At 38.0% G+C, this 25729-nt stretch overlaps 1 protein-coding gene across 12 annotated transcripts in view; it reads right to left on the bottom strand.

Annotated features, from left to right (window-relative positions):
• The window catches only part of LOC129758078 (protein P200-like), a 64086-nt gene that overhangs the window by 26293 nt on the left and 12064 nt on the right, over positions 1-25729 (bottom strand). For 10 of the 12 annotated variants that reach the window (XM_055755510.1, XM_055755512.1, XM_055755511.1 and 7 more), the window contains exons 3-4: positions 25127-25240; positions 17778-17917 (exon numbers count right to left, since the gene is read on the bottom strand). In XM_055755510.1, coding sequence (XP_055611485.1) covers positions 17778-17917; positions 25127-25240 — 254 coding nt within the window. The remainder of the gene's footprint in view (positions 1-17777; positions 17918-25126; positions 25241-25729) is intronic. The other 2 variants (XM_055755515.1, XM_055755517.1) reach the window with 1 other exon arrangement.

Genomic DNA, 25729 nt, shown 5'->3' with positions numbered 1-25729 from the left:
CATGCAGAAAAAATCCAAAATGTGAGCGCAATCGTAGCAGCTTTGCCTACTAGCGACACGTCGCATTTGTCGCGACGTTGAAAATAATAACGACGCAGCGCGAGTTTTCTAGGAGACTTGAAGCATGCGATTGATGGCCTAAGGAAAATGTACAGTAAATAACATAAACAATGTTCGAGTACTACATTGACTGAAAAAAGAAAAACAAACCTACGAATGACAGGAATCCCGCTAGTAAAAAAGCGTCGCTAGTCCTACTGTCGCTATTCGGTTTGGTTCTATACAAATAATAATTTCTTCATGGTTGAAATCCCTAATATCGGATCCTGGATGGATCGGAGACATGGTGAGGTGGATTTTTGCATGACAAAGTTCCTGACTGGTCACGGATGTTTCATGCAGTACCACCATCGGTTTGGACACGTGGCCTCGCCATCCTGTCTAACCTGCGGTGACATAGTAGAGACACCAGGGCACGTAGTGTTCAACTGTCCAAGGTTCGAACAGGTACGTGCTAACATGCTTGCCGCCTGCGAACCAGACATGACAGCCGACAAAATCGTGCGGAGGATGTGTGAGGAAACCAATACTTGGCGCGTGGTCAGCGATGGGTTCACCCGGATCATAACTGCTCTGCAGAGGAGCTGGAACCAGCACCAGTCCGCGATCGGTGTAGGGTGACTCCTTCGTCGGGGAGCACCTGAGTATTGTGTTCCGACCCTGGCAGTAAAGCATACAAAGATAAGACAATACCTTCTGCGTATGCCGAGCTGCTAGGTACGTCGCGTCTGTGTGTAGGATACCTCCAACGTAACCGTCGTTGAGTATCCGAGTCAAACGCGCCCTCTGCAACGGAAGCTGTGGGGATGAGACAATACCTTCTCCACAGTCGAACTCGTAGGGGGAAGAGTATTCACGTCGCGGAGTACTCTCGGGTAGAGTGGTCTCACGTCGCCGTCGGATGATCCACTCGAGTCGGGTAGGATGACATCACCGTCGGGATTCATCTGAGTCGTAAGCGTTTAAGACCCGTATGTGTGCAGTGACAGGCGCGAGTCTAGGATAAGCTGCTCTCAATTCGGCACAAGGTGGGCAAAAAGCCTAGGGTTGCCAGCCAAAAAGGGAGGAGGAAGACCAGACCGCTGTCGGAGTAGAATGCCCTTTCGGCGGGGGGCATTCGAGTAGTGTACGTCCGATCCTAGCAGTAAAGCATACAAAGATAAGACTCTACCTTCTGCGTATGCCGAGCTGTTAGGTACGTCGCGAACGTTGTGTAGGATACCTCCACCGCCGGTGAGTATCTGAGTAAAACGCGCTCCCTACGAGGGAAGCTGCGGGTATAAGACTATTCTTCGTAGCCGAACTCGTAGGGGGAAGAGTATTTATGCCGCGAAATATTTTCGAGTAGGGTGACTTCACGTCGTCGGCGGGTGAGTCACCTGAGTCGGTGTAGGATGAATTCTTCGCCGGGAACCATCCGAGTAGTCTTTCGTAAAGCCCCGGACGTGTGCTGTGACAGGCGCGTGTCCCGGATAAGCTGCTCTCGATTCGGCACACGGACGGGCAAATAGGAGAGGGCCTCCAGCCAAGCCAGGCGGAGCCAAGATCTCGAGTCGTTAGAGGAGAGGTCATTGGTCTCTTGCAGTGATCTCGAACAGAGGCGGAGCGCACGATAATCGTGGGAACCAAGCTAGTCTCGAGTTGCGAGTAAAGGCCGGATCTCGAGTCGTTAGAGGAGAGGTCCTTAGTCTTGAATCGTAACGAGAAGCAGGGTATATATGCTGGAGTTTGACTAGAACTAGAATTGCCGATGAGCGCTTAAGCACGGACTTGGTCTCCCATCTCGGGTATAGCCTTCGTTGTAGGTCCGGATGGGAATTATGGCCAGAGGCCCCAGGTGGACATTATGGCGTAGGGGTACTTAGTATCATGAGTCGTCCAATTGCACCCATGGACCCAAGGTAGCATACTGGGGGGACTCAGTCGTTCGCCGTGCCTTGGAATGCAATCCATAAAAAGGATTTACCACCAGGGTGATCAACTAATAAAAAAAAATTGTTGAAATCTTAAAATTTGAAAATTTAATTTTGTTAGAAAAACCAAGAAATAGAATATTTGCTAATGCCACAAGCACTGAAATAAATTAAATAGTGGTTTTCTTACAAAATTCCGTCATTATTATTGTCTAAAGCTCAACAGTTCTCACAGAAATCTTTATTTTAAAAACAATTAGTAAACACAGCCGTGTTAAAATTCAGCTATCATCACCCCTTTGTTAGTTCCGAATGTGAAATCCAGTTGGCGCTGCATGTCAAATAATTTTGCTGCAAATCGCCAATAAAGTTTTAATCCATCCAACTGCTCACAGTTTCGTCCCTTTGAAACATATTGGGCAATAATCGAGCGTAAATTAAAAAAAATGATTCTCATCTAAAATTAAAAAAATCGAGCAATCAATGTACCAATTTTAACATTTTTCGATGACGTAAAAAACATAACACAGTATGACGGATTGCCTTAAAGATAACACTTACAAGCTTTACATTGGTTAAATTATACTATACCAACACAGTTGGTGTAAACATATTTTTCGGAAAATTGCCAACTTGTTAATAAATATTTTTATTATTCAGTTACCTATCTGGAGTCAGATGCAACAAAATGTTTACCAAAGAGACACTGTTCAAATCTCGTTTTCATATGCTGGAATATGATCGTTTTAAATCAAACGATTGTCAACATTGAAATATCATTCATTCAATCATTTATTTTTATGATTTCAGCTAGTAGAATTTTTTGTAATATATTTTTTTTTTGTTCCTTCCGAGCATAAAACCTTCAAATCAAATTTCCGTTTGAGACTCAAGTAACCCCTCCCCATGATCAGATCTTTCTGAAATTTGGTATGTGACCTTCTGGTAAGCTGATCAATAATTATGAATTGAAGCGAGTGAGATTTTCCATGTTTAATTCTCGTTATACTATTAGTACACTGCGGTTCGTTTAATTATTTAAAAATGCAAAAATTACTATTAGAGATGTACCGAATAGTGGTATTCGGCAAACGGCCGAATACCGAATATTGACCTTTTCAACTATTCGGCCAAACGAATATTCGGTCGAATATTCTTTGAGTTTTAGAGAAAAAATTGTTTAAGCGATTATTTCAATGCTTTCTATTTCTTCCACATAAATGCCCCTCATGTTTTAAGTCGAATATTTTCAACCAGATGATATGATTGGATGATGTATTACAAGATATTTTTTAAGTGTGAATCATTCTCATTTTTAAAATGTCACCTATAACTGAAAAGACATCAGATGACTAGTCGCTTCTAGGGCGTTTATCACTAAAAAGATTGCGTTCCTGCGAAATCTGGGATAAAACATGTCGAAGCAGGTGCCAAGCTATTTGAAAATGCTTCTCTGATATTGAATTAGATGAAGGTCGAGTTCGAGCAAGATATCTTCAAAATAGTTGGTGACAAGATTAGGGGAGAATGAGGATACTTGATCCCTGGGGATACTTGATTCCTTAGCTATATCTCGAAACTGGAATGTCTTACAAAGATCAAATGTTCTAGAAAAATGTGCCAAAATGAGCAAAATAACAATGCTTGCAGTTTAAATTTTTTTAACAAAATGATTGTTTGAGTAATTGAACTTTGTTTGAAAAATTTCACAAAATGTAACTTGAAGATCTTTTTTCATCACTTTAAAATGTTCCTTACATGGAAAAATTATGAAAAAAGTATTTGTTCCAATGTATCAATCGTTCGAGCGTAAAATGAACTTCATAATGCCATATTTTCAAAGCAATGGAAAACTCTCAACTTTTTTCAGAAAAAGTTTTCTAAAATGTTGATTATGGGTACAATTGATCCCCTAGAATTGGGTACAATTGATCCCCCTTCCAAAGAGCATATTCTTTTTCTGAATTGATCGTTATGATTGCTGATTACGAAATTACTAATATTTATCCAAAAACTAATATTTATCAAACAATTGTCTGAAGAAAAGAGCAAAAATAATTAATTTTTTCTAAATTATAAAAAATAGCGCCTTTAAGTATGCAATGTTATTAGCGTTGAGACAAAGTTATAGAATTTTCTTCTTATGTCTGCTATAAATTGTGAAATGAGAACAAACATGACCGAAATAGTCAATTAACATTCTATCTTGGGGTTTTGTTTGATTTTTATACAAGGATTAGGGCTTCCTGAATAAAAGATCAAGTCTCCTTCAATAGGGGATCAAGTCTCCCCTAACTTCAGAAAAATCGCAATTTTTTTACTCCCACGAAAATGCTTCTAGTTCTTCAACGGGTTCAAGTATCGTTCTAATTTTTGGAGCATAGAAACTTGAAGTTACAAGCTGTCAGAAAATGTCAAAGACGGCGAGTTGCTAAATTTTTCCAAAAAGATATGGTGAAAATAAGAAAAGGGGATCAAGTATCCCCACTCTCCCCTAATGATCTTTAACCTTAAACATACAATACTTTCAACCATACGTATCCACACGGTCAGGCATTCAAAACGATTTTTGAAAAAAAAAATTTAAAAAGGGCAATATATATGTATATTTTGAAATTTTTGAAAAATCGTTATTGAACACAAAATCTAAAAAATTTTAAAGAGGATTTTGAGTTTTTTGGTCGATTCAGCAAATAATCTGAATAAACCCGAGCAAAAATCGGGAAATTTTTAAACAATATCTGGACATGCCGGCCAGATTTGACTTATCTGGATGTTTTAATGGATTTTTGGGCAAGCCTGAATATATCCAGAAAATTTGGAATAAACTATAATCAAAGTATAAAGCGATACCGTTTAGCATTCTCCTGTACGATCTACAGAGAAATATACGGGGATACACCTTAGATGTTTTGCTGAAACGATAAGTTATTAGTGATTGTGTAGCTTTTACAACATTACATTTCGATATTTTATAAGTTATCCAAAATTATTTGAAAAATTTACAAGTCTGTAGTAGATATTCGGCCTATAGGGCCGAATACTTAGCTCAACTATTCGGTGAGCTAAATATTCGGCTTAACGGTTTTTCGGCGGTATTCGGCGCCGAATATTCGGCCGACCGAATATTCGGTACATCACTAATTACTGTTATGGCAAAGCATGGCCGTAGGAACGGGGGAAGGGGGGGGGGGTTTGGGAGTTAACCCCCCCCCCCCCCCATGAGGGCCCAAAATAGCAAGCGAAAATTTATTTGAAATTCTTAGTCAAATTTTGATCGTTGATTAAGGTTATTCAAGAGTTAACAATCTTTACTCAGAGATAATTTAAGTATGTTCATTGACACGTGCGGCGAGATGAAATGCTAGGTAGAAGAATTTATAAAGGCATGAAGAATAGCATCAGATGAGTTGTTGTTGGAACTGTAAGTCTAGGGCATAATGCCAAAACCTCGAAAACAAATAACTCAGAATAATGGTTCAGTTTTTCGAAATTTTCTTGATTGTTGATTCATATTTCGGATTCTGTATTCAGTTAGGTATTCTGGATTTTCGGTTCGATTCATCATAAGGAAATAGAAAGTAGGTTCTGTTCAAATTTAGTTTTGCATTTCATTTTCAATATTAAGATCATAATTTTCCATATATGAAAAAAGTAGAAAGTGTTTGATACTAATTCGAAGTTCTAAAATGCAATTCTTGAAAATCCGATTAAAAAAAAAATGAAAATTTGTTCTTATGCGGAACTCAAAAATGTACCAAGACTCCATTCAAACTTCAGGCTTGTCGAGCGCTCCCTTTTCGTAGTTCAATCAGGTCCAAATTTTGCATGGACTTTGTGTTAGGCCTAGGTAATTTTAGCCTGCAAGGCTCAAGATTAACGGAATGTCCTCACTTGTTCACGGAAGGGTTCAAACATCTCACTTTTTGTGTCCTTATGATATCTGAGACACTCCTTATTTTTTTTAAGTATGGGTTAGTGACACTTGCCAGATTACCTGGTTTTAGCCGGGCATTTTGTAATGTTAACAATTAGGAAAGGTGAGGTTAGGTTCGGTTGGCCGAAAATCACAAAAAAAGTCCAGTTTATGCCAAATTTATTCACATTATTTGCAAAAACCAAACGGAAATTTGTAGTTGAATTATTTCATTTTTTTTTTCACGTCAAACGGAAATCTTGCTTAGGTTAAATACTAAAACACCCCCTTTTATAACGTTTTGAACCCACACCCACGCCCAGGAGACAAGCAAAATTTGAGTGCATCATATTCATTATTTCCATGTACATATTTTTTTAATATTCAAAACTGCAGGATACAATAATTTTTTGAGTGAGAACAGAGTGTAACTCTTGGGGTTTCAAATCCGAAATCGGTCAAATAGAATTCGAATATTAATAATGTACATGTTTCTGAGATGTGATTTTTTTGTGCACATTTGTTCAAGTTCGATCACAATGATAAGTCGGGAATGCCATAAAGATGGTCGATTAACAAAACGAATTTAAATGAAAAAAATCACATTGATTCGCTCTATTATAAAATATGCATTTGGTTATCAGAAGCAGTAACCCAAAAATTAAACTTTCGATGCAACTAATGTGTAACACATTTTTGTCACGCTCCTTCAGCAGTATATCTTTTTAAAATCGTTTCTTCAGTTATTACTTTTCAATTGTAATTATTTTGAAGATTTCGAATCCTCGGTTTCAACAATTTTTTTTCTTCATTCTTTGAACTAACAGCAGAAAGCCTTTAGTCGGCTTACTCACATTGATCACTATTATGTCGGTTTCCGGCAAAATACCAGACAATTATCTATCAAACTTCAAAATGTTCACTGCTGGTCCTTAACCCCACGAAATCTTGCGTGTCACTATCGCGTATCACGTGTTCGAGCCCGAAAAATGCACTGCCGAAAAACGGTTACGTTCACTTTATAGCAGCAAATCGGAATTGAATCAAGCCCACGGACGCATCGACCAGAAATGCACTGCTTCACTTCGAAAAAGATCGCGTAAGATTGGAAATACTCATTTCGGTTTGGGTGCCTTTTTCCTCTCGCCAAAAAATCAAAGACCAGTCGTTTCCATTTGTTTGTTATTACGTCGATTTTGGGCGTTGCATTCGACGTCCAACTATATCACTGGAAGTGGAAAATCGACGCGCCGGAACGCCCGCAGTAAGAAAACCTGATGGATTCATCTCTAGAGTTGCCGAATATCCAAGCGATAGTGGAGAGGTGCTGCTCTCAATAAATTCAACATTGACTATAGTAGTAAGTTTACACAAATTTACTAGTATTTCAATGAATGTAATATTTATCACCTTTATTTCAACTTCTCTTATTTGTATTTCGACAGGATTTCAATTTCTATTGCATGCATGTTGATCAAAATTTTGTTCTCTCAGTTCGATCATCTCGTGTCGAAAATAAGTGAACCGAGGAAGATGAGTACTTGAGTTCACGATTAATCGTGGAATATTATTGTCTCGCTGTAAATTGAAAGCAATAAATGGTGCTATTGGAGAAATAATGGATAATGAACCGAAAAGTGCGAAGGAAATTTATAGCAGATCTCGGTTGATTATTATAAATCTTGTTTGCTTAACAAAAAAATCGCTTAATCGGATGACCAAGGTCAATTAAGCCTTATGATGACAAACCGAAATATAATTTTTAAAATGTTATCCAAACGAAATGATAGTAACCTTACTTTGCTAGAATATTTGAAATACCAAAATATTTCTATTCAATTATTAAACTATACCATTTATGTATCCGATTATAAATCAATTTTAATATGAGAAAACAAGTTACTAAACAATTTCTATCTGATTAACCCTCATCCATCCTTGAAATTTTTACCTGTTTCAATCCCCGGAGTGTCAATTTGACACTCCTGATAAAAACCAATATATCTCTCTTGTTTCTCAACCGATTTTTACAAAATTTATAGTTTTTAAAACCTCGTAGTGTAACTCAAATATGCTTCTCAGACAATATTCACCTGCAACAATTCAGTTTTCCGTTATTCAAAGTCTAAGAAAAAAATCCGAAAAACATGCATCGGATAATAAAGACTGTAAATCCGCTACGGAATGCTCATAGTGTTCAAAAAAGCTGAAGTTAGAAGCTATACGTTGGGCATAAGTATAGATTTTTTTTGAAGATCATTACAACAAAAAAGGTGGTGTAAAAACCGTATCTTTCCACAATGATAATTCAAAATTGTTTAAGTCATACAAGCCAAATTTTGAAAAAGAGGATTGTAACTGTCATATTGACACTCAAGAGCGGATTTGGGTTAAAAGACATAAGTAACTTTTTTTAATAATGAATCATGTACCACAGTTCATTCTAATGTAACAAGACAAAATCTCATTCCCTTTCACACTTGTTGCCATCCAAACTTTACTCGAATCATTGATCATTCGGATAAAACGCATGGCTTCAAATGAACTCTACCAAATGTAGGGGTAGGCACATATGGGCTCATTGATGCGTGATGAAAGCATTACGACTTGGCCGGTTCGATTAGACGTAATAATCATTTTAAGGTTATTAAAAATTCTGACATTCACTTTAAAAGGGGGATGGATATCTTCCGAAGGCCGGGAAGTCATATTTTAACGAATGATGGAATTTCGGAATAAATCTATTCGGTGGTTCGTCTATCCTTATTTGTCCATACGTGAAATTTGAAACACGACTCAAATACAAAATGATTGAAACTATTGCATCATGTTTAATTCCTGTCGAGATCCAAATCTAATGCTAGATTTAATATAGAGGTTGCAGTTTCATATGTTGAATGTCTATTTTAATTTAATTCGGACTTTTAACTTATTGAGCAACGCCTTGATTTTAAAAAGTTCTGTTTCGCCAAAATTTTATTAGAAATTTTTAAAATGCAAACTTTTTAAATTCATTTCAGGTATAACATTAATACTACAATAAAGATTGTTAGCGTAGAAGCCTTGAAAAATAAAACAGTTTATTTGTTTATTTGTATAAAACACTTGATGACCCGGTGTGCTTTGCTACACCTTTCGAAACCTAGTTAAATTTTAAAGAATTATTATATTTTTATTTATTTGACATTATTTTAATCTTACATTTCCAAAACATGATCTAAAATTTATTTTTCAATCGTTGTTTTAAATTTCTCCAGCCATGCACAAAAACTCCATCACGTCCCCCACTCAAAGAAAGGTGAGGTCCTAAATCATTGAAGAAAATTTTCGTATACATTTATGCTCTCACGTAAAGTATAGTTCCTTTTGCTTGATAAATTTTCGTGTTGTTACATAAACCTCGTATAGGTGCCCTAGACTGTCCCAAATTTGTATGAGAAATTTCAAGCTTGTGAAATGTTATGCGCTGCAGGCTTAAATTGATCCTAGGCCTAGTACAAGGTTTCATGCCAAATTTAAGCCAGATCGGGTCACGGGAAAGGGTCGCTCAACGAGCCTAAAATTTGTATGGGATTTTGAGACATTTTGTTCGGGAGAAACATAAAAATCCAGTTTTTCATAAATAACTTTGGTCCCCTTCGGCCGATTTCTTTTAAAAACGGGATTTCTTAAAGCCTAAAATATGACAAACATTTCATCCGAAAACTGCATTTCGATTCGACTTATGATAAAAAAGTTATTAAACTTAGAATTAAAATTAAAATTGGTTAACTATTTTCAGAGTGAGATTCATCACTGTTAATGCTGCGTCAAAATGTTCGAAGCAGTGTCTCTAATTTATAGTGATGAATATCTCCCTTAAAAAAGATAACTATTTTTTTAAACATACCTAATAACTTTTGTGTCTAAACTTGAATCGATATGCAGTCTTCGGATGAAATATTTGTCATAGTTTTAGGCTTTAAGAAAATCCGTTTTCAAAAGAAATCGGCGGAAGGGGACCAAAGTTATTAATGAAATACTGAATTTTCGTGTTCCTCCCGAACAAAATGTCCCAAAATCCCATACAAACTTTTGGCTCGTTGAGCGACCCTTTCCCTTGATCCGATCTGACTCAAATTTGGCATGAGACCTTGTACTAGGCCTTGGATAAATTTGAGCCTCCAGCGCATAACATTTTCAAATGTCGGGTCAAAGGGGGCACTCTAAGGTGCCCCCTTTTTGTCCATCTCCTGGAGGAAGAGAGGAGTCTCCATGGTAAATTTGCTTTCGCTTTCTTGATTAGTTTTGAAGTATACAACAAAATTTGTCTGATTAGTTCTTGATCTACTCAACAAATCTTTTTATGGAATCTTCCCACTGTAAGGCTGGTGGGCCTCAAATAATACCAAATATGATTTCTTTCGCCTTATAACTTCTCGAGATATTACAAAAATTGTATGGGGGCCCTCTTCATCCTTTTCCTTCTTTCCACTAAAAAAAAAAAGAAGGGTCTTGAATAATCATAAAAACACTCCAACCCCAATTACATTCCCATGCTAAATTTGTGAATTTGTCCATTTTCTTGATTAGTTCTCGAGTTATAAAATTTTTTATAGCAGCCGATCTCTCCCCTTTGTATGTTCCGACTAAAAGTAGTAGGGGGAGGGTGTGCCAAATAATCATAAAAACACTTTTCTTATCCAAATACCCTTCTATTCCTAAATTGCTTTCATTTGATAAGTGTTCAAATCACGCAAATCAAAATATATTGAAACCCGTCTTCGCTTCTTATCCTCCCACTGGAAAACGGGAGGGGTCAAAAATCGAAACATTTTTCGTATTAAAATACTTTCACATGCCAAATGGTTCAATTTGCTAGATGAGTTTTAGAGTTGTTTGTATCAGAGAGCCCCTCCTTCTTTCCTATTTCCTCACTGGAATGAAAGGAGGGTACCAAATAAACATAGAAATATTTTTGGTACCCAAATATCCTAACCTGCCAAATATTGTTCCATGTTCTTAATTAGTTCTCGAGTTTTGCAAAAAAAAATGTATGGAAGCACCCCTTGGCTCTTTATAAATATTTTCTCATTAGAAGGAGAAAGGGTGCTAATCGTCTTAGAAAAATATTACGAACCCAAATATATTTCATGTCAAATTTGGTTCCATTTACTTGATAAGTGATGGTGCGATGCAAAAAAATAATGTTTGAAAGTGCTCCTCTCCTTTTCCTGTCCTCCCAATGTAAGGAGGGAGGGGTCACAAATAGCCATAGAAACATTTCTCGCATTCAAATTCTCTCCCATTCAAAACTTGGTTCCATTTGCTTGATTTTCTTTGGAGACCCCCTCTCTCTTTCCCCCACTGAAATGTGTAACCAATGCGTTGTATGAGAAGCCCAAGATCAGTGAGAATCAACGGAATAAATGTAAATGTGCACAGGAAGCGCTGTGTGGAGTGGAAGCGGACCGTACCTTACACCACCGACGCCGTACGCAACTAATGGTCGAGTAAGATGCTGACCAACAGAGAGCGCTGATTGAAACGCACAGATGGGCAGCCATAGGCGGGCTTCGAAAGCGGCGGAATGGGGCGGAATCCCAGGACGGAGCCGAAAGTCCAGATCCGGGGCGATGACCCACAGCTATGACAATGACTCCACAAACAACTTCCATACCATACGGTTCAACCGATAGTGCTTGTAGTGAAAAAAAAGCACATTACCACCAGGTGAGGAGTGATTTCCGCCTCGGAACCCTTATGGAGAATGAACAGGCCCTCTGGAATGGTTCCTAATGCGCTTTCATTTTGTCCCATTGCGCCAACAGGACCCCTTTTTGTTTGTTTGGATTGAAATCCACTGGAGGACTGCAGCGAATCTAGGGATAGCCAACAGATAAGCGAAGCAAATCATAAGAGGCCCCGTCACGACAGCTGAGCAGTACCCGCCACACCCAGGCAGTCGTCAACGCCGAGGTGTCCGGCATTACATCACATCCAGGTAACGTTCATCACCTGTGGGTCCGGAAATCCGAAGGGTCAGTCAAAGAAGAGCCGCGCCAAAAGGCGACCGAGTTACTCACCTTGCGCCCGCAGCGTAGTTCAACGAACGGCACGGAAGGGAGTGAGGTGCAGGAGCACCCTCGGAGTTCATTATTGGCAGTCATCTTCAAGGTAGGAAGAGCCCATATTTTGTGAAGCCTTAAACATTAGTGGAAGAAACCATCTTGTCGACATAATTATCAATAAACGGGGAAATTTCGTTTTTGCAAAGCTCAGCGTTTTCTTGTGCTAGCTATGTTGAACGCGGATAACCGACCCTGAAGCTTAACGAGGGGGGTTCTCATAGGTGCTGGATAGTGTAAGCGTTAGATAACACTTCCATCGAGGTTGTAGTGATTTGTCGCGGGTAATCGTAGTTTTTAAATATCGCAGTGAGGGAAAATGATGGGTGATGGTTTTCCCCGAATAATGTAGCCTTCAAAGCCGACGACAGCGCCACAAGCCACCAGTATGCAGCCACGAAGCTTCAACACCTGACAACCAGAGGGCCATCTATGGTAACCCGCGCTGCTTGGTAACCATCCCGATCGGTAGCGACGCCCGACGAGCTCACGAAGGCGAACGATCGTGTCCGCCACAATGGGAGATCAACGACCTATACTCGCGGTTCAATTAGTACTACGAAGCTGTGAAGTACAAAGTGCACGAAACATCCAGCACACAAAACCCATATCTAAGTGATAAAAGCCAGACACCAGGTAAGCCGGGAGACGCCGAACCGCCATTTTGTTCCTTTCCGGAACACTAACGCCTGATTCATCAACAGGACCCCTAAGTTTTGACCAAAAGAAACCATTTGGCGGGACAGAAGCCAACCTTTGTCCCTGATCCCTGGTCCCTGAATCGGCTTTGGTTTGGTCACGATTGCCCGGATAGCCGTTATCATCCGGGTGATCATTGATTGGAGATTGTGGTCGGTTCCGAACAACAACACTCGGAGCGACCAATCAAGTTCTCCAAGCAGCTCCTTCCGCCACGTAGCCGAGAATCCCGGAAAGAACATCCCGGGTTCCTGTAGGAATTGGACCAGCAAAGCAGTTGGTCAGCAGCAGCAGCGTCGCCCTAGGCGAAGCTCCGCCATCTTCAAACCCGAACCAGGGCTTGGCCCTAAAAGGTACTGTAACCATCTGGGTCATTACTAGTTCGCGCATAGGTCGTAGAATTGTTGTGGCAATTTCAATAAAAGTTCAAGAAGTGCATTTTTGGGGTTTTCCTGAGGTCAAAGTTCGAACTCCCTGCGATTTCCTTTGGTAAGCGAGCCGCCCTGAGGCCTAATAAAGGGAGTCCCTGTAACGCCGGTGGGGTGGTAGGTTTAATACTTACAATAGGCGTACCAACCCATAGGTTTCAAATGGAACGGAAGGGTGCCAAATAATCATTGAACCATTTTACGTACCCAAATATCTCTCCATGCCAAATTTGGTTCCGTTTACTCGATAAGTGTTCGAGTTACGCAAGAATATATACGGGAGCTCTCTCCCTCCTTTCCTATTTCTCTACTGGAATGAGGGAAGGGTACCAAACCATCATAAAAACATTCCTCATATCAGGATACCCTTCCATGTTAATTTTGATTCCATTTGCTCGATTAGTTTTCGAGTTTTGCAAGAAAATAATATGAAAGCTCCGCCCTCCATCCTATCTCCCACTAATGGAAAAAAGAAGAGGAATTGAAGAGCACCAAATACGACATCGTAGCGCTACAGGAGGTATGCTGGAAAAGCTCAAGGGTACGTGCGTTTCGAGATGGTAATACCATCTACCAGAGCTGCGGCAACACACACGAGCTTGGAACAGCTTTTATCGTGATGGGAAAGATGCGTGCGATCGGGTGGTGGCCGTTCGACCTACGAATGTGCCGGTTGAGAATCAATGGCCGCTTCTTCAACATCAACATGAATGGTGAAGACGCGTCCAAAACTATCCGTAGTGAATGACATACAAAACTGACCCTGCCTCAGTTTTTGTCCGCAACCTGAGGTTTCGGTAGACTACGCGCAGGACTGTTGGGATACTATCAAGACAGCCATCAACAGTGTTGCGGAGAACGTCATCGGTCATGTGGAACGAACACGACGGAACGACTGGTTCGACCAGAAGTGATGGACGAGGAGAACGCCGCGCGGATGGCAGTAGTGCAAAGAAGCACTCGTCGAAACGTGGAAAATCACCGACACCGACAGACCGGACACCAGCTGAAACAGCTGCATCGTTCCCAGGAAACACGAAAATTCTATCAGAAGCTCAACGCATCCCGCAAACGCCTCGTGCCGCAAGTCGGACGGAGGCATCCTAACGGACAATCGTGAGGTGATCAAAAGGTGGAAGCAACACTTCGATGAACACCTGAACGGCGCACATGCAGGAGATCTAAACGGTGGGGGAAGGTACATCGTCGACCAAAGACATAGAGGAGCCTAATATCAAAAGGGAGTGAAGTAGGCCCTGGACCAACTTTCATGAACCAGTGATGACTGGAAGAATTTGGTGATTTGGTCAGATGAATCGAAAGTAATGCTATTTGGGTCTGATGGTATCACACGAAAATTGCGGCGAACTGGTGAAAGTTCGAAAAAGGAGTGTTTGCTTGCGGCGTACAGTCAAGCAAGGTGTTGGTGAGTTGCTTTACGAACATTGATTTTTCAACTAACTGAGCATGATTTCGATTTAGTCATGGTTTGGTAGTTTGGTAGAGTCATGGTGTGGGGATCGATGGCTACATCCGGCGTTGGAGAACTTGAATTTATCGATAGAATCATGACCAAGGAGGTTTATTTGGATAGCTAAGCTAAAATTGGGGCGCAGATATACGTTTCAACTAGACGGAGATCCGAAGCACACTTCAAAACTGGTTTCGTAGTGGTTCAAGGAAAAGCGTATCAAGGTCATGGAGTGGCCTGCACAGTCTCCCGATCTTAATCCTATTGAACATCTCTGGTCAATTTTAAAAATAAAGGTTCAGGAACAAAACTAACCAGCATCCAGCAATTTCAACAGCAGGTAATTTCAACTGAATGGGACAAAATGACCCCGGGAACAACTGCTAATCTGTTGAATCGATGCCACGACGATGTCGAGCTGTTATTGAGACCACAGGTCACACGATTTTTTTTGCGTTATTTTTTATCTTTTTTTTTTTAATCAGGTCTCAAATGCAACAGAATGTTTTTTTTTTTTCAATTTAAACTTGAATGAATTGGCTTTGTTTTCACTTAAATAATAATAAACTGAACACTGGTGGCTTTTTTGGTAGAGGTCTAATTTTTCATTGGAGGTGGATAAACTTTTTTTGCATACTGTAAATAAAGAACAAGAGCGTCAAATATGATATCAAAGTTTTCTGTAAGATATTCAAGAAAAAACAGCTCTCTACTGGTTTATAACAATCCAATTCATGAATTTTAGTGTAATTCGAAAACTTTTTCTACTCTTCGCAACCGTTCTCCAAAAATGGCAAAAAAGGCATTTGCTTTAGTGGCTTCAAAAACTTGATTTTTAAAAACCATATTCAAAGCCACAGAAAAAAACTGTGTTGCAAATACGCGCCGCTGTGTATTCAATACGCGCCTAGCAGCCGAGCACACCCGAAAGCAGCCGAAGACCGAAAACACACCAATACTTACAGGCACTTTGACTGAAAAGAAAATCAAAATGGACTAATCAAAATTAAAAAAAAACTAAAAGTAGATTTTTTGAGCTTAATTTACGCTCAAAATATGATTTTAGTCTTTTTTCTTTTTTAATGAAAATTGGCCTTTTTGAAAAATGAATGCTATTTTCAGCCTACTACGATTGGCGCGTTATAACGAGCGCATAGGCCGTGATAGAACATACCCATTAAAAGCATACCTTAGCGAGTTCAGAATGATTTTTTAGCATAAAATCATAGTTTAGTTTCTCCTCTATCGATGTGTCAGGAAATATAGTCTTATTCGTTTTTCTCTGCTTGGTGACACCTTATTGAAAGTGTTATAAAATTTAGATCGAAATGAAGAAAAACCTAAATTGTGAAATTATCACAACACATGGGGAATTTTAAAGAAAAATTCATACTTGCCATGACCAATCACAGCATTTAAAACAAATTGGTAATATTTTGCAGGCTTAAAATGCTTCAGATTCTTCAAAACAAGAGTGGCGCGTATTAGCCACATGGGGCGTTATATGAACTTTTCCCCTATATCGCCAGAACTTGCACTTGACTTGACTGTGACCTTGGCGCTCATCGAGACATCGAACGCATCCATATTTCTGTTCAAGTTTACCATGTTTACATTGTTGTTGGTATACATATATTTTAGGACCGAAGAAATATTATCCAATTCTAAGCGAATGTTCCCGTGTCGGGGAAATAGTTGTAGTCACCACCATTCCGTGTCGAGTGTAAAAGATGAATCTTCGTTCATATACGATACCTATCGGCCATCGAAAAGGCCAAGTTCATTCAAAAGTCTTCAAAACGCCAGCCAGTATCTGTTTAAATTTAGCTACACCCATCGGTAATGCGTCACACAATTCTATCAATACGTGTGGTGAGTGTGTCACTTTTTTCTCATTTTTACCGTCCTGTGAGATCATCTTACAGGCCACCACATTCCTGTAACTTTAACTTAGTCGGTGCTTCCACGTTGAAATCTAAAGAGAACCACCAGTTGAAGAAAAAAACATAACTCAGCAAAATGAATCTCTTAAAACAATACTTGTTAGTAATATTGAAATCATCAAAAGGACATTCCTATCAATAATCTTACGTGCTTCAAAGTGCTTAAAATGACAATTTTGTTGATTAATAGATAATCATAAATACGTATTTTATTAGTTTTATTATAAGCTTTCGAGGAATTTGAGTTTTGTTTGGAAAATTTCGAACATCTTAGTATATTTTTCCTGGTAGACTTCAAAGTTCAAAGTGATAGGACCTTCCGATAGATTATGCAAGTATTTAGTGTCCACAAGAGGTGAAAATTTTCTCACTCCGAACGTTTGCATATTAAAATAGAACGAGAAGAATCCCATCCGTATTGTCGTGGAATGATGGCGTCGAGGTCGTCTGTATAATTTTGCCCACTTATTTGACTCAGCCACATAACAAATTTTAATATCACATCAGACCCATCAAACGTGCTCGCGAAAACTCACGGTATAGCAGATGGTTGCCTCATTTTAATTTTTCCTTTCTCGTTATTTTTACGTACACCGGCACAACAAAAGGTCAAACGAAAATGTGTTGAAGAAATCGTCCTGTTCACTAGTAGAAATTAAAAAAAAAGTGTATATTTATCTACAAAACTTTTGTCTGAAATTTTGGGAGTCGTTGTAAAAAAGTATTCCCTAGGTTTAGTGAAAAGAAAATGACTTTACACCTTCGTTTCTATAAGTGACTTGGCATCGAATCAGATGTTCGTTATTTCGCGAAGCAATTTTTTCCCCAACCAAAAATTACTTGCATATCTCACACCGAAGAACCCTTTCGCTCTTCATAGATATTCGGACAACCAGAAGTTATCTGTGTCAAATTAATTGTTTGTTATGACGCCATGTCGCAGCAGTAGAAATATACTCGGTGTAAATGAATTCAATTTCGAAAATTAATTTCATTGCATAGCTTAATCTGTCGGTGTTAAGCTTTATTCATGTTTGAGGGATGAACCTATTTTGTTATACATTGTAGGTATGTACTTGTTTGTTTCACGCCATTTCCATCAATTTTTAACCTGTCTTTGTTTTTTATGTACTTTACATACTCCACACTTTTGAACTTATTCATTATTTAACCATCCATTTTTTTTTTCAAGTATTCAAATTTAAGCATTTTTTGTTGTATGCATACTAGATAAACTTACCCTTCCTTCAACGATCCTCGGCGCTGCCTGGGGTCGCTCGCTATGGACGGAACCAACGTGGGGAATTGCTCGACCACGTTCGCGCATAGCCGGGTGCATGGTTTCTGGTCGCAGATGAGGCGGACGTTCCTGTCGGATACCTGTTTGTATATTGAAGAAGGGAGTGTTAGATAAGGTTTTTTATGAGCTTCCGTTAAACTTTTTAGAGTCATTAAATAAAGTTTGTTAGTGATAATTATTGTGACCAAACATTGAGTTAGTTGGAGTAATAAAGGACCTTTAATTTTGTTTGTGGAAAAAAGTTATCTTCGAATAAATACAAGATACTTGTAAATAGCTAATGGGTTCTATTAATAAGCACAAGCATTAAAGTATTTTAATAAAGTTCAAACTGTTTAAAGTGAGGATATACAAAGGAGATTTCGTATAATAGGTTTTTCAAGGCATTCACAAGAATATTAAACAAAAGGTTGGGAAAATAATCATAATTCTGTATAGAAAACTGTTACTGTGTTCCATTTGATGGCATTTGAAACAATTTGTTACTAAAATACTGCTGCTTTTCTTATAAAAATTTACAGACTTAAGTATCGATGACGATTTAATCCGGTACAGGTTCTCATTAGGTCAGACGCCTTGATTCTAGCTTTTCGTTCACCGAGATTTTTTTTCCGGTTTTGCAGGTACGATTTGATTTACAATGCATTGTGGTAAATGAAAAAACATCTTTGTTATAATTTTGTCTTCCAAGTGTCTTGATAGAAGTATTGAAGTAAAATGAGTTCTATGAGAAGTTATAAAGATTCATTGGACAATCCCCTTATAAGTGAGATAAACCATAAAAATCATTCAATGAAACTTTACCTTGAACATCAAGTTTCCAAAACATTCATCTTTCGAATAACAGTACAAAATATGGAAATAACTTTAAAAATTGGATTTGAATCTATTTTCAATCAATTTAGATATTTTCAAAATTAGTTGATCAAAGGTTTTTCTACATTTGAACATTTTTTTAGAGTACACCAAGGTTTTTTTTACACGGTTTATTTTTACACGGTTTTAATACACGGCTTGTTTTACACAGTATTCGGGAATTAACACGGTTTTTGGCTTTCTTACAGAAAGACATAGCGAACGGTCAGTTGGGGATGCCATTAATTAGGGGTCAAAGACCCCACTTTATATATACCAATCGACTCAACTCGGCGAGTTACGAAGATGTCCGTGGATTTATATGTTCCATTGAAACGTTCTTACCACCCTAACTCCTATTCTAGGTTTTACGATTTTGGTGAATTTAGTATCAAAAAATTGGATTTTTTCCTGTAGGTCATATCTTCAAAACAAAACAAAAAACAAGATTGTTTAAAATTGTTCTATTCCATAGTAAATATCATGCTTATATCGGCTCCAAAAAAGGTAGTCATTTGCTCAGCAGCAGTAGCCAGCAATCGCTAAATTAATTACGGATGCGATCGAAAACTTGACAAAAAGTTCATCAAACAGCCGAGAATCGATCCCACGCCATCTATCATGAAAGTTTAGGAAGCTAACTCCTTGACCACTAGTGAGCGTCGAGAGATGTGGCTCTCAAACTTAAACAGTTTGAAATATTTTGATAGTTAATGAACTCGTTGAATATCAGTTCGCTTATCCTCCAAAAAACGTACTGGCCATCTTTTTTTTATATTGAGTTTAGTAACTTCCGATTTTCTTTTCTTGAGACCTTAGACCTGAGACCTGAGACCTGAGACCTGTGACTTGAGACATGAGATCTGAGACTTGAGACCTGAGATATGAGACCTGAGACCTGAGACAAGCTACTAGTGTTAATACCGCGAGAAATTAGTTTAACTCCGATTTCAACTTACGACCCCTCTAGCGAAAGGGTTTGACGCTCCGATTTCAACTTTCGAACGGTCAAGTGAAAGGGTTTGACTTGTAGGTGATGAAAAATAGTGTCGCGAGTTCGCTAGTACAAGCTACTAGTGTAAGTAACACGAGAAATTAGTTTAGCTTCGATTTCAACTTGCGACCCCTCTAGTGGAAGAGTTTGACTAGTAGGTGACGAAAAAGAGTGTCGCGAGTTCGCTAGCACAAGCTACTAGTGTTAGTACCGCGAGAAATCAGTTTAGCTCCGATTTCAACTTTCGACCGGTCAAGTGAAAGGGTTTGACTTGTAGGTGATAAAAAATAGTGTCGCGAGTTCGCTACTACAAGCTACTAGTGTTAGTACCATGAGAAATTAGTTTAGCTCCGATTTCAACCTGTGACCCCTCTAGTTGACTTGTAGCTGACGAAAAAAAGTCTCGCGAGTTCGCTAGTACAAGCTACTAGTGTAAGTACCGCGAGAAATAAGTTTAGCTTCGAATTCAACTCTCGACCGGTTAAGTAAAAGGGTTTGACTTGTAGGTGACGAAAATTTGTGACGTGAGTTCGCTAGACCAAGCTACTAGCTGTGCAACTAGTGTCAATACCGGTAGAAATAATCTACTTGTACTACGTTGTACAAGCTGAAGTACACTAAGGTTTTTTTTTACGCGGTATGATTTCCGTCGTTAGCGTATAGGACTTGGAATATTTTCACTCAAAAAACGTGTTGATTCGAGAGAGCCGTGTAGAAGAATCGTATCCATGGCAAAGAACCGTGTAAAAAGAAGCCGTGTCAGCAAAACTGAGCAAAATCAATCCTCGTAAAAAAAAAACCTTATTGTAACCCTTCTAATAATCAAGTTGAAATCGAGCATACCTTATTTCTATTGATACTAACACTAGTAGCTTGTACTAGCGAACTCGCGACACTATTTTCGTCACCTACAAGTCAAACCCTTCCACTAGAGGGGTCGCAAGTTGAAATCGGAGCTAAACTGATTTCTCGCTGTACTAACCAGTCTTGAAAAATTTCATTTTCATTAAGCTGATAGCTCCACACATTGAAAAAACACCTCAGTCACCCAGATGTTTTCCGGGGTTCTTGATAAACAAACAAGGGATGCGTTCATGAAATCCACACCCCATCACGTTCAAAATTTTGTTTTTCAATTCTTTCCACACTCATTCGTTAACTGCCCTCACTGAAAATGAACACCAGATTTTATCATTTTCATGGTTATCTAAGTGAAAGTGAAAAAAAAATTATTCCATCAAATGCCATCTAACTGATATTGTTGACATGCAAAAAAAAAATCAGCAGCCACGATTACCGGCGCCGTTTTGTTCTGTTTTTATCGATGTCGGGAAGGAAATTCCCTTAGGATCAAGAAACCGAATAAAAACCATTTCCAAAAAACAAATTTCGTTCAAAAGAGTGATAAGGCCAACGGATTATTTTTTTTTTAATTTTAAACGATAGTGTTGTTTCCGTAAAATTATTGTTTACTGTTTCTTTAAACTAGAAACATGTTGATGGTGTAATCATTCTTATTTAATTATTTTTTGATTAAAATCAGTTCAAGTCCATTTTACCAGAGTAAAGTTAAAAGTACATTACAAAAACATTTAAATATTTTAGAAAATCTGAACTTTTAATCAATTTGATTTAATTTATATAAATCAACTTTACTCGATTCAAGAATCGCTTAATTCCACTGCAAGATGTTTTTTTGATAACCGGAATGAAAAATGTCCACTAAATTTAAAATCTGGCGGAATAAAGTCTGCTTCATTTAATATTGGAACAAATTCTTTTACTCATTGTGGCGCTCCTAGTGGACGGATTTGGAAACTTTTTTCACCCACGTGTAGGGAAATTCATTACCTTTCACCATGTATTTATGTCATAACACCAAACAATAGCATTTTGTAAACAACCGCCATGGAAGCCGAACGGAGAGATCAAATTGTGCACAGTTTTCTTGAAAATCCATTGTTGTCGGCATCGAAGCTAGCTAAACAGCTTAAAATGCCCAGAAATACCGTATGGCGTGTTATCAAGCAGTACAAGGAAACATTGACGACGGCTCGGAAGCCGCATTCGAAGCGTCGGAGTGGAACTGTCGACCGGAAACTGCGTGGGAAAGTCATCAAGGCCGTCAAGAGGAATCCCAATCTTTCAGACCGCGATTTGGCCAATAACTTCCAGGCCGCTCACAGTACGGTGCGACGAATTCGTCTCCGGGAAGGAATAAGGTCATTCCGAGCCAGCAAACAGCCAAATCGGACGCTGAAGCAGAACAATGTGCCCAGAATCCGTGCTCGAAAGCTGTACGACCAAGTGCTGACCAAGTTCGACGGATGTATTCTGATGGACGATGAGACCTACGTGAAGGCGGACTTTGGGCAAATCCCAGGTCAAAAATTTTATTTGGCGACGGCTCGGGGGGATGTACCTGCAAAATTTAAGTTCGTGTTTGCGGATAAATTCGCCCGCAAGTACATGATTTGGCAGGGGATATGCAGTTGTGGACAGAAAACCAAAGTCTTTCTCACTGACAAGACAATGACATCAGAAGTCTACAAAAAAGAGAAACGGATTCTGCCGTTTATTCGTGCCCACGAAGCCGGCCGATAGAGAAATACTGGGCAATCACGAAGCGGAGGCTTAAGGCAAAGGGAAAACTTGTTAGGAACATGGAACTGGTGGAATCAAATCGCCAAAACGGTGGACGAAAAGGGTGTGCGCCGCCTAATGTGCCGTATTACGGGAAAAGTACGAGAATTTCTTCGAAACAGCAATGAATAATTTTTTTAATTTTTTTTTATGAAAGAGTAAAGAAAATGCTACATTTGTATGAAAAACAAATTATGAATTCGTTAATAAATGACTGAACTACACGCAATTGTTTGTGTTCCAATATTAAATGAAGCAGACTTTACCTGCACGATCGTTTCAACTAAATTCTTTATCTGGACCAACGTGTTGAAGTAATTCATTTCAGGATATTCTCCGGGCGCTACAAAACCAAATGGCCTTTTTCCTTAAAGAGATACCTTTAAGTACTGCTTCTGTTTCACAACACCTATGTGGAATTTTAAATACATTTTAATATAAGTTGGTTGAACTATAGAATTTTTTGTTAAAATAATGGCCTGGTTCGTTTGTTCCACTCTGGCGGATTCTCGATTTTTGACGTATTCGAATGAGATACGGGGATCCTCGCCATATTCCATCACAACGTGTTTAGGCGCTCGTTACGTCACTTTTTTTCCAAATTTTCACTGACTTCTTGAACGAAATCACAGCTTCAAGTGAACTCTGTCAGTAGACGTTCAATGGAAATGAAAACGATGAAGGAAATATAAAAAAACATACATGATAATAAACCATTGTCAAATCATTGAAGGTGAACTGAGAAGGAAAAAAAGTAGTAGTCAATTGTATTTATTTCAAATGAAGGAAACTTGGTTTCGATTTCATTGTGTTCTGTTGAAATTTTTCAAAACTGGTACTAACACTAGTAGATAAGAAGAGATAGCAGCAATGATTGTTAGAAAAATTTAAATGTATTCTGGTTGTTAATTAAAAATTACAGTAAATAGACAGTCTTCAGTTAAAAAAAAAAACAAACAAAATTCTTCTCAGAGCATCCGAAACAGCCTCGTGGAGACTTGACCAAATGTTACTTTATCGGTTGATTTTAATCGCACAATTTTTCATAGAATATAATTTAAGAAAAAAACAGTTTTAATCTGATGAAAAAAGCACAACGGATCTAACACTGACGAAGTAATTCGTACCACCCCTAAAATACTGTTAAAATTTAAGAAATGTTATTTTAGGAATCATGAAGTGTTCTGATAAAATAATTAATTTTTTTTCCAATTTCAGAAATAAGAGTAGGGCAGGGTTGCTGGAAATTTAGATGTCATGGTTTTACAATTATGAACTTAAATACGGTTGAAGCGAGATCAAATTAAAACATTTTTAAATATTTTTACGCATTTACAAGCTGGATGTTTGTTGTGATTCAGAACAACTATCAAAATGGTTCACAATTTAATAATGTCTGGAATTTAAAGGGGCTCAACCTCTAAATAAGTAAATGATAGCTTAGGGTGTAAGAAACAAGCCATTATATGACTGCAAATCCGAAAAATTATGTGTATAGGTTGCACTGGTTAGATTTTAGTTAAAAAAGCGATTTTTTAACTTTTTTTCTAATAAAATTCCCAGAGTCTTCAAAAGTATGAAAACTTAATCTTTTTTTTATTCTTCTTAATATCGTGAGTTTTAAACTTAATTTTTTTTGAGGCTGACTCTCAAGTTGTAATAGTATTTTCTATCCACAAAAAGTGACTCTTAGATTAACCTTAGATTAAGTTGCTTTCAATCAACAACCAACTCAAAAGATGCGCGATTATATAAAGTACGTTTTGTAAAAAGATATAATCTGTAACCTAAATTTATTTAAAATTACTCGAGTTTAACTGAATGGAAAAGTAACAATTTTCAAGTTTTTTCTCAGGATTTTTTTGAATTGTGAATTGGGTGAGTTATAGCAATCTTAGAACCAAATTTTGTCAATAAAGTAAAAAATAAAACTCAACCATATTTGTAATTAATCTTTTTAAAATCATGACAGCCAATTATTCTTAATTATTGGAAACTGTTCATTGTTGATCATTTTATCAGAACACTTTATAATTCTAAAGTATCTCGTAACAATATTTATAAACTTCGTACGATTTGACGATTCGTGGAATATTATTGCTTTTTTCTGTCTATTCCGATTGCTATGCGATCATCAACAAAGATTTAGCCAGAGAATTTTTCAATAAGCTTTTTTCATTGAAATTTCGTTTCCCTCGCATGGAAAGGAACTATTCAAGAAAACGACTTTCTCCGAACAACATTTTGCCCTTTTCCTTACAAATTAAAATCAGTCTAATCTCTAAGTCTCTCTCTAAGTCTTAATCTCATCTTTAAAAAATTACACCTTAATTTTTATCTAGAAGACTCTTTTCAATAAAACTTCAGGCGGGTTTCAAAATTTGGAAAAAAATTACCATTGATTTTATATGCTCTACTGTTTTTTTTTTTTTTTTTTTTTTTTCTTATTATAGAGACTTTCAGCCTTGGGCTGGTTCGTCTCTTTCTAAGCGCACATCTTTCGAAGTAATGATGGCTAGCATCTCACAAATGCTAAAACCACCAGACCACAGAAAGTGTACTATGTATGCCATGACCGGGATTCGATCTCATGAACTTTAGCGTAGATGACTTGAACTCTAACCACTACGCCGAAGCCGCTGGCTATGCTCTACTGTGCATGTGGCTCTTCTAGAAATTAAACGATAATCGAAATCTAATGTGCTATACAGTCTTCAGCAGTATCGCTCGTCGGACTCATGGGTTAGCGTTAGTGCGTTAGTAAAAATGTCAGTAGCTTAGACCAAACTGCACCTACTTAAATCTTCGACAGCCGGTCCGATGTTTCTCTTTCGGAACAAGTTCTGCTGATTTTGGGCATTGATGGAGACATTGGCAAATGTTTCTTGATCCAGCACAACACCGCAACAACCTGAAAGTGTTTCCGATGAAATTATTCACTGCCTTTAGCGTTTCTATCTATCTTTCTAATGGTTGCTTCAAGGGCACTTTCATGAAAAAAAAAAATTGAGCCCAAACCTTTCTGATAATAAATTAATGAATTTTGATGCTATATTCATCCAACTTTCATACGCTAGTTATGATTCTTATTTTATTTCAATTTGCATCATCTAACAAATATTAAATGATTAGTTTTGATTTTGGGAATTTGATCCTGATTTTAGTTAGTATTATGAAATTTGAAATAAATATTTGGAATGCCCTATCGTTCAAATATTTGCAGCACAACTTTGGTTTTGATGTTTAATTTCCTTAGGTACTCTTTTTTGTTGCACGGATTGATTCAAAAGAAACTTTTTTGTATGAAAACTATTCAAATTGAAGCAACTCAAAATTTATGAAATCTTCTAACCTTAAAACAAGTTATAAATTTAAATTCTTTCAGGAAAAATGCAGCAAA

This window comes from Uranotaenia lowii, chromosome 3, assembly GCF_029784155.1.
Source record: "Uranotaenia lowii strain MFRU-FL chromosome 3, ASM2978415v1, whole genome shotgun sequence".
In the NCBI taxonomy this organism is placed as follows: domain Eukaryota; kingdom Metazoa; phylum Arthropoda; class Insecta; order Diptera; family Culicidae; genus Uranotaenia; species Uranotaenia lowii.
This window is presented reverse-complemented; position numbering and strand designations above follow the sequence as displayed.